The sequence below is a fragment of the Diaphorina citri genome, unplaced genomic scaffold (genome assembly GCF_000475195.1).
Source record: "Diaphorina citri unplaced genomic scaffold, Diaci psyllid genome assembly version 1.1 scaffold727, whole genome shotgun sequence".
NCBI lineage: Eukaryota > Metazoa > Arthropoda > Insecta > Hemiptera > Psyllidae > Diaphorina > Diaphorina citri.
The window spans coordinates 139424-148868 of NW_007378160.1; the positions used below are offsets into that span (position 1 = coordinate 139424).

Here is a 9445-nt window from a genome sequence, read left to right on the forward strand (position 1 = left end):
AAAGCAGGGACACTAAGTGTCTTCCTAAGGATAATTATCTATTTTACTTTATAGCAAAGCTATATTTTAGTAATAAAAAGTAAAAAGTGGATCTCCTTGAAATGAATAGATAGTTGATTCGTACACCAGAATAAATGAACCCAATCAATTATTCAAATACCTAACAAAACTGTTTTCATTACATCTATTCTACAGAATTATTTTCAGACTAAATAAATGCTTTCTATTTCACCTCCTGACTAGAGCGAATTCCACCAGGTGATTATTTGTTCTCATGAGGCTGAGGTGCACCCTGTAGTTCAGATGTTTACTATATGAAAAGGTGAAAAGGCAGGGACACTAAGTGTCTTCCTAAGGATAATTGTCTATTTTACTCTTAGGAAGTCTTCCTAAGGATTTATCTATTTTACTTTATAGCAAAGCTATACTTTAGTAACAAAAAGTAAAAAGGGGATCTCCTTGAAATGAATAGATAGTTGATTCGTACACCAGAATAAATGAACCCAAAAATCAATTATTCAAATAGGTACCTAACAAAACTGTTTTCATTACATCTATTCTACAGAATTATTTTCAGACTAAATAAATGCTTTCTATTTCACCTCCTGACTAGAGAAGTTGATCAGCATTAAAATGAAAATCCCAACTCACCCTACCCTTGATTGCCAAAAACCAAAATAAAAACACTTTGAGTCGTGTCCATCCATTTGAAACTTATTGGTATAATTATCAAAAAAATATTTAACAGAAAGAAACAAGATCATTTTTTTTATATTTATTCTCTCAACATCTTCTCCTTGGCACGAGCCAGCTTCTTCTTGGAAATCTTCTTTTTGTGGGGTTCATCTTCACGGGGCTTGGCAACAACTCTTTCTCTTTCACTCAGAATCACTTCAATGTGACATGGAGAACTCATGTAAGCTGTGAAACAGAAAACATTGTTCAATTAGTTTTTGCCAAGAATGAAATAAATTATTTGGAAAATGTTCTCAAGAACAAGTCATGTGTGGTTGTTGGAATGGTAACAACACTTGTTTGTCATGTAAAGGAATAATTCAAAAAAGTATGGTTTAACCAAAATGGGAAACACATTAGAAAAGTTTCAAAACAGAATAGATCAGTCCTTATGGGTGGAACCCTATTACAAAGGAAAAAGTCATTAAAGAGTAAAAATACTTACGGTTAATTCTTCCGTGGGCATTTATTTTATTATTTATTGGATATTTTAATTAGGTAGGTATTTGTTTGTTCTTTTTTTACAAAGTTCATAAGAAAGTACCTTTTCTCTATAGGTAGGTATTACCAATAATTTATTTATTATTTTAAACCGTCCGTCTTTTTACTAGTAGGTAGGTATATCTGTGACCAAGTTAACCAAGTACCTACTCAACTTTCCTCACTACATTTTCTTCTTTTTCAGATGATCTGATTGGTGTAACATCTCCCCACAGTACCTAAGATGTTCAGCATATTGCTGATGGCCATTTTGGAATTCCCCGTCAGCCAGACGTTTTCGCGTAAGTTTTTTTGTTTGTTTGTTTTTGTTTTTTTTTTTTTTTTTTCATAATTTTTTCTTTAAAAAAAATCCCTATCAATTTGCAAAACCTGTCCAACTTATACGAATATAAGCTTACCCCACTTTCAGGGCTGTTTGACCCTACGCCAGGCCTCAGAGTCATGTCCAATTTACAAACCCTTTCCGACTTGCAAACCTTTTTTTTTCGTCTCATTCGGACAGGATAAACAAGGTATTAAAATTCTATTCTATTCCTTACAGCCGGCCGACTCAGCTGCCTACAAGCAAGACAAATCGGCTCTCACCCATTCATACCCTACGTGAAACCTTCAGACTACGATGACAGACCCGTGTGGGGTGATGGTGAGCAGCGGCCTACCGCGAAACCTTTGGAGAGATACCAGAGCACCGAACCTGGTCAACGCACCGGCCTTCTGTCCCGTGGGATAAGTCATCGGAGTAAGTTCCTCTAAAAAGATTACCTCCCCTAAGTTCTCCCTCCCCTTAAAAAAAGAGTGTTTCACCGCCGTTTTTATTTCGTAGCAATGAAACAACTGCTACATTAGACGCATGTGGTCTGTGTCGTAGCAGGGAAATGAGCTTCAGAAGAGAGTTGAAATTGTCTCAGTTTTCGAAAGAAATTTTTTCCCCTTATTTCCGCCGTTATTATAATCCACCTCTATATAGCTGTAATAGCTGAGTGGTTAAGAACACTGACTCTCAACCCAAAAGTACTGTGTTCGAGTACAAGTCGGAGCGGAAATTTTCTAACCAAACTTCTCCGTTTCCTATTCGGTACCTACCTATCTTTTAGAAGCCAAAAAAATTGATTCTTTGTAATCTATAGCGGTAGCATGCAACACCCTTGATATGTAGATAAATATTAAATAGGTACTTACCTACCTATCTTCTCCCTAAGGATAGTTTTGAGCCAGCCTAGTTAGTAGTTAGCTTAGTGTTGGTAGTGCGTCTGCCTTGTAAGCGCTAGGCCGCGGGTTTGATTCCCGCCCGGGGCGGATTTTATCCTGATGGGATAATGTTCGTTGTTTAATAATATACTTACGTATTTAATGTACAATCTCTATAATTACACGTATAGTAATAGTGGGTATGTGGATTTACTTATACGTTTAAATAATATACTTACGTTTTTAATGTACAATCATACATTCCTTAGGTGACATCATGCAGGCATTTAACATTCCATGTGTCTGCTTATTGCATCAACTATATCATTAGGACGTAATGTCCGGACGTCATTAGTATGTCCGTACAATCATTTATATCGCCAGCCTAGTTGTCAGCCATAGGTTGATTGCTTCTGGGCTGACACTTGGTTTTGGCTACAAAATTTTCAAGCGCTAGGCCGCGGGTTCGATTCCCGCCCGGGGCGGATTTTATCCTGATGGGATAATGTTCTTTCTCGGAACGGCTTAGTTACGGTTCCCTCTGTCAAAAAATTACGAGTGGATGCCCTTCGCACTCAACCTTTGCTATTTCTTTAGCAAGGGAAAATTTCAGATTGGCATTTTCCCTGTTTAAGGTCCCCCCAGCCAGACTAAGCTGGTCTACTCCCTGTTTAACATCCCCAGCCAGACCTGTGTAGATAAACATATGAACTGTAAAAATAGACATGAGACATTCTTCTCTAGGAGAGTCAATCTGTCAAGTAGCAACATTAAGGAGCGCGGTAGCGCTCCGCCCCGCCAAGTCAAGAAAGTTTGACCGCGCTACTAGAGATATATATTAATATAGGAAAAGAACAACGTTAGTTTTAGTTTTATAATTGTTTTTTTATCTCTTGTAGAAATAAAATTACCTACAGTTTCCAAAGTTACTAGTCAAGTGTTTCCTATATTAATATGAGACATTGGTTTGACTGCGGAGGTAAACGGACTTTTCAGTCCTATCCCAGCAGGATAAACTGGCTGTTCTATGAAATAAGCAACTCTAGCACACAATGATATCGAGTATTAGTGGTATTACCATTACCATTCAGGAAATATACCTAACATCCTCCCAACGTACCAAGGACAATGGTAGTGCCAAATATGAGCCAATAGTACAAAATTACATTGACACTGACTACAATGTAGATACATACTTAGCTAGCTCGGATAATGTTGGTACATACCTACCTGAGTGTAACACCATCATATAATGTAGGTCAGTGCTTCTCAAAGTTGTTGCCATCGCGGCACACTTTTCTAGACTCCAATCTTTCCGCGGCACCCCCTCTCCCTCAGCACGTAAATACCTGTGTAGCTAAACATATGAACTGTAAAAACAGACATATGAGACCTTGGTTTGACTGCGGAGGTAAACGGTTTCAGTCCTATCCCAGCAGGATAAACTGGCTGTTCTATAAAATGAGCAACTCTAGCACAAAATGATATCGAGTATTAGTGGTATTACCATTACCATTCAGGAAATATACCTAACATCCTCCCAACGTACCAAGGACAATGGTAGTGCCAAATATGAGCCAATAGTACAAAATTACATTGACACTGACTACAATGTAAATACATACTTAGCTAGCTCGGATAATGTTGGTACATACCTACCTGAGTGTAACACCATCATATAATGTAGGCCAGTGCTTCTCAAAGTTGTTGCCATCGCGGCACACTTTTCTAGACTCCAATCTTTCCGCGGCACCCCCTCTCCCTCAGCACGTAAATATTGTCTATGAGTTGAGAGAAATGTTCTTTTTATAGCGCCGCAGGCCTTTTTTTCTCTAATTTGGCCAAACATCTTCCTTTGTCTCATCAATCTCATCAGTTTTGTGATCTTTATCTAAGGAAAAATCCCAAATTTCGCGGCACACAGTTTGAGAAGCACTGATGTAGGCACATATATTATCTACCTTATTATAACACCATCACAGAGATACCTATATTACCTGTGATTAATATGTCTCATCCTGTCCATTTGACCATCACCCATTTTTGCTGTCACTCCTGACATTGCTACATCTTCTTCTTCTTCGCATTTTCCCACGTTCAGATGGGGTCGGCGTTTGTCGTCGGCCTCTCAATCAGCTTTAGAGTGATCGCTTTGAGGCCAACTGGTTTTGGGTAAACAAAATTTTCCGAGTGGGATGCCCTTCGCACTTTGATATAGGGAATTTGTACTAGTCTACTCCCTGTTTATAGTCCCCTAGCTAGACGCTGATCTACTCTCTGTTTATAGTCCCCTAGCCATTTTGGTTATCACGTGCTGCTGGCTCACGTGTCCGTCCTCAAGGGTTAAAAATGTCCCAAGTTACCAGTCTTCTTGGTTTATTAACAGCAAGCGGCACACCCTGTTTCCACAGTCCAAGCCCATAGGTAGGTATACGTATAACCTGATGCAATATGTATAATGGCTCACACACGTGTATATATAGGTACTTGGTTCTGGTAAGTATTCTGTTGTCATGGCAACGAAACAAAATGAATCTGCTGACATCAGTTCTTGTAGGTATTCTCTTGCCATGACAATCAAACAATACAGAATGCCACGAATTGACTTGAATCATAACTCAAACAATCTGTTGACTCTCGGGGTGTTGGTGGTGGTAGGTAGGTAGTTTTTGTAGAATCCTTCATTCTCTGGTAAATACTTACGTCACTTGGACTAAAATATCCACGATATATTAGGAACTGCATGTGCCTATATATCGCTAGTGATTAGCAACTTTACTGCATGACTTGGGACCAAAAAAAAGGGGGGAGCCGGCCTAGTTATCTTGGTTGTAGCGCGTCTGCCTTGTAAGCGCTAGGCCGTGGGGTTCGATTTCTGCCCGGGCTGCCCGGGGACAAGGTATTAAAGTATTCTATTCTATTCCTTACAGCCGGCCGACTCAGCTGCCTACAAGCAAGACAAATCGGCTCTCACCCATTCATACCCTACGTGAAACCGGTACCTACATCTATTTTATTTATTGCAGAGTGTAATTCGAAATATCTCGCCTAATTAGATCAAATCACTCAGGTAGGTACTTGACCTGGGAAAACCAGTGCTCACTGGTCAAAAACCAGAATGTCCGTGAGCTCTGTAGGTTCTTCTCCTCAGACGGGGGGCACGGTTGACTTGAATGTGTTCAATGACCAGACGGTCTGTGTCCAATCCTCTGTAGTTTCCGTGGGCTCTGTAGGTTCTTCTCCTCAGACGGGGGGCACGGTTGACTTGAATGTGTTCAATGACCAGACGGTCTGTGTCCAATCCTCTGTAGTCAGCATTTGATTCTGCATTCTTTAACAGTTGCAGTAAAAAGTCTGCTGACTTTCTTGGCCATCTACCTTGGGTAGTTCCCCATTGCTTAGCCTGGAAAATGAAAAAAAAAAAATATAAAATAAATTACTCTGCTTTCCATATCCTATAGGAGGGAATGTAATAGGCTGACATTTTGAACAGTTTACAGATTTCTTATAAAATAAATTACTCTGCTTTCCATATCCTATAGGAGGGAATGTAATAGGCTGACATTTTGAACAGTTTACAGATTTCTGAATTATAAAATAAATTACTCTTTGATTTCCATATCCTATAGGAGGGACTGTAATAGGCTGACATTTTGAACAGTTTACAGATTTCTTAAATGTGCCCAAGAACATAATAGTGAATTAATACAAGTTAAATCAATTGGATTAGGCAAAATTTATTAATGTTTAAGCCGAAGACAACAATCTGAATTTGAATATGGTTCAAGTTAAACTCTTGGATTAAGAGATATAACAATCATCACTTTATCCAACAGATAAACTTGATTTAAATTTAAACTCAACTCAGATTGTGGTGTTTGCCTTTAAGCAATCCATAATAGTGAATTAGTACAAGTTAAATCAATTGGATTAGGCAAAATTTATTATTGTTTATGCCAAAGACAACAATCTGAATTTGAATATGGTTCAAGTTAAACTCTTGGATTAAGAGATAAAACAATCAATCATCACTTTATCCAACAGATAAACTTAATTTAAATTTAAACTCAACTCGGATTGTGGTGTTTGCCTTTGAGCAATCTGATTTTTCATTTTGAAATTTAGATAAACTAGGGAAGGAGAATGCAAAATAAAATAAGGAAACTTTTTGAACCATGATTTATTCCTTACCTGTGCACATCTACCAACTCCACCGTTGTATCTACGGAAAGGAACACACTCCAGCTGGTCTTTGACATTTTTCAAGAACTTGATGGCTCGTCTCAGGGGCATTTTGCTGATGGATCAATTGGATTAGGCAAGTTAAATCAATTGGATTAGGCAAAATTTATTAATGTTTATGCCAAAGACAACAATCTGAATTTGAATATGATTCAAGTTAAACTCTTGAATTAAGAGATATAACAATCAATCATCACTTTATCCAACAGATAAACTTAATTTAAATTTAAACTCAACTCAGATTGTGGTGTTTGCCTTTAAGCAATCTGATTTTTCATTTTGAAATTTAGATAATCTAGGGAAGGAGAACGCAAAATAAAATAAGGAAACTTTTTGAACCATGTTTTATTCCTTACCTGTGCACATCTACCAACTCCACCATTGTATCTACGGAAAGGAACACACTCCAGCTGGTCTTTGACATTTTTCAAGAACTTGATGGCTCGTCTCAGGGGCATTTTGCTGATGGTCTTGGCCGTCTCCCTTGTGTTCTGAAAAGAGGATGCAAATAAATGGTTAGAGGGCTGATTAGCCAAAATTTTGATACCCTTAGATTTACATTCGTAAAAGCTTAACCCATCCTTTAGGGCCCTATATAAGAGCCTCGGTGTGGGCTTCTGGTGTATAAAAATACTCTTAACTAGTACCACTACCGTCACGGCTGTTTGTAGGCTGTTTTAAAGGTGCTTTCACAATAACTATTGATCTTACCTTGAAGTGAACACGTAGATTTGACCCCCTTGCTTTGCATGATTTGGTGGGATTCCTGGGTTCCTTTGAATATTGCTGATGGTCTTGGCCGTCTCCCTTGTGTTCTGAAAAGAGGATGCAAATAAATGGTTAGAGGGCTGATAAGCCAAAATTTTGATACCCTTGGATTTACATTCGTAAAAGCTTAACCCATCCTTTAGGGCCCTATATAAGAGCCTCGGTGTGAGCTTCTGGTGTATAAAAATACTCTTAACTAGTACCACTACCGTCACAGCTGTTTGAGGGCTGTTTTAAAGCCCTCAAATAACTATTTAACTATTGATCTTACCTTGAAGTGAACACGTAGATTTGACCCCCTTGCTTTGCATGATTTGGTGGGATTCCTGGGTTCCTTTGAATAACGACCCATCTTGACTGAAAACGAAATAAAAGTACAAATTAGGGTTGTGAATTTACACGAAAACTTCACACATGAAAATCCTGAAGGAGGGAGCTGAAAAGCTTTCTAATTTGACCAAATTTTCGGTTTGAAAATAACTTTCATGGAGTAACTTTGGTATCACTGAAATCTGCGGTAAGTGTAGATAAGAGGGAGCCGACAAGCTTTCTAATTTGACCAAATTTTCGGTTTGAAAATAACTTTCATGGAGTAACTTTGGTATCACTGAAATCTGCGGTAAGTGTAGATTATGAATTTGAGATTATTAACTCTGGATTCCCATTAGAAACAGGGATAAAACAGGATGAAATAAAAGAAAATTTTGACAAAACTCACCGTCTTCCCTTCCAAAATTTTAGAAGATGGAAGAATGTTTTTGTTTACGTTTGAAAAGAGAACAACGTTTTGCTCGTTGAAAAAGAAGATGGCCATGCGTCAAAAGTAGGGGTTCCCAAAAATAGGATAAGAACGCAATTTCTATGAACGCCTGTAAACTTCTTTAGCTATGCAATGTGCTAAACATAAAGTAGGTTATTTTTACTTTCGTTTTTAGCCCGTCCTTCCTTTACTTTACTTTAAAGGTCTTTTTACCAAGAACAAAAAGATGGTGGTGCAATGTTTGTCGTCGGAGTAAGTCTCTCTAAAAAGGTTCCCTCCCCTAAGTTCTCCCTCCTCTTAAAAAGAAAACGAGTGTTTCACCGCCGTTTTTATTTCGTAGCAATGAAACAACTGCTACATTAGACGCATGTGGTCTGTGTCGGAGCATACCCATCCCGTAGCGGTAGCATGCAACAGCATTGATATGTAGATAAATAAATACTTACCTACCTATCTTCTCCTTAAGGATAGTTTAAAAGGATTTGAAATCAGCAACCATAAGCATGGAATTTTGGTGTAAATGCATGATACAGGTACTGAGGTAATCTTATCAAATACAGATGCAACATTTTATATTTTTAGTGGTATGCGGTTTGTACGTGAGTAGGTAAGTGCATGTGAGGGATATCTTGGTATTGCTACCTTTATATGTAGTTCTATTAGGTACCTATACATACTTACACGATCGACCAGTAACATAGTTCAAATGGTAAGAATTAATAAAACTGCGGAAGTTTGATGTGAGATGATGAGAATGGATTTTCCCGTAAAACTGCAACAGGTAGTATTATATAGTTACCTTTATATGTAGTTCTATTAGGTACCTATACATACTTACACGATCAACCATCAGTAACATAGTTCAAATGGTAAGAATTCAATAAAACTGCGGAAGTTTGATGTGAGATGATGAGAATGGATTTCCCCGTAAAACTGCAACAGGTAGGTACCGGATATTTTCGAACCATCAGACCAAAGTTACACGATCTTTTCTTTCTTTATTTGAACGGTTTGTATTTGTTCTTCTCTACCTCTTTCTCTCAGCTCTAAGGACAGTAAATTTTTGAGTTATATTTATGTACATAATAGGTACGAGATCTTTTTTTCCGGGAACTTACAACTTACCTACGTTAATGAAATGGGTTTATGGGTCACAATAGGTATATAGGTACCTATGATTTCTAAAAACGCTCGTGAAAAATGGGCAGGTATTCCACTATTTCCTATAATAATGCGTGGGTACTGTGTGAC

General features: G+C 38.0%; 1 protein-coding gene across 6 annotated transcripts; it reads right to left on the bottom strand.

Annotated features, from left to right (window-relative positions):
- Positions 1 to 693: 693 nt before the first annotated feature.
- Rpl17 (ribosomal protein L17) lies at positions 694 to 8263 on the bottom strand. Of its 6 annotated transcripts, XM_026825279.1 has the most exons (7): positions 8153 to 8263; positions 7706 to 7791; positions 7460 to 7481; positions 6616 to 6728; positions 5651 to 5827; positions 1181 to 1199; positions 694 to 921 (listed from the first exon to the last, which is right to left on the bottom strand). In XM_026825279.1, the coding sequence occupies exons 2-7, from the start codon at positions 7784 to 7786 to the stop codon at positions 776 to 778; spliced, it is 558 nt and encodes a 185-aa protein (XP_026681080.1). In that variant the 5' UTR covers positions 7787 to 7791; positions 8153 to 8263; the 3' UTR covers positions 694 to 775. The 6 variants fall into 6 exon arrangements, with proteins under 6 accessions (XP_026681080.1, XP_026681077.1, XP_026681079.1 ...); XM_026825276.1 differs by lacking the exons at positions 6616 to 6728; positions 7460 to 7481 and adding an exon at positions 7023 to 7157; XM_026825278.1 differs by lacking the exons at positions 6616 to 6728; positions 7460 to 7481 and adding an exon at positions 7023 to 7157 and having other exon boundaries at positions 1181 to 1195; positions 5647 to 5827.
- Positions 8264 to 9445: the final 1182 nt, after the last annotated feature.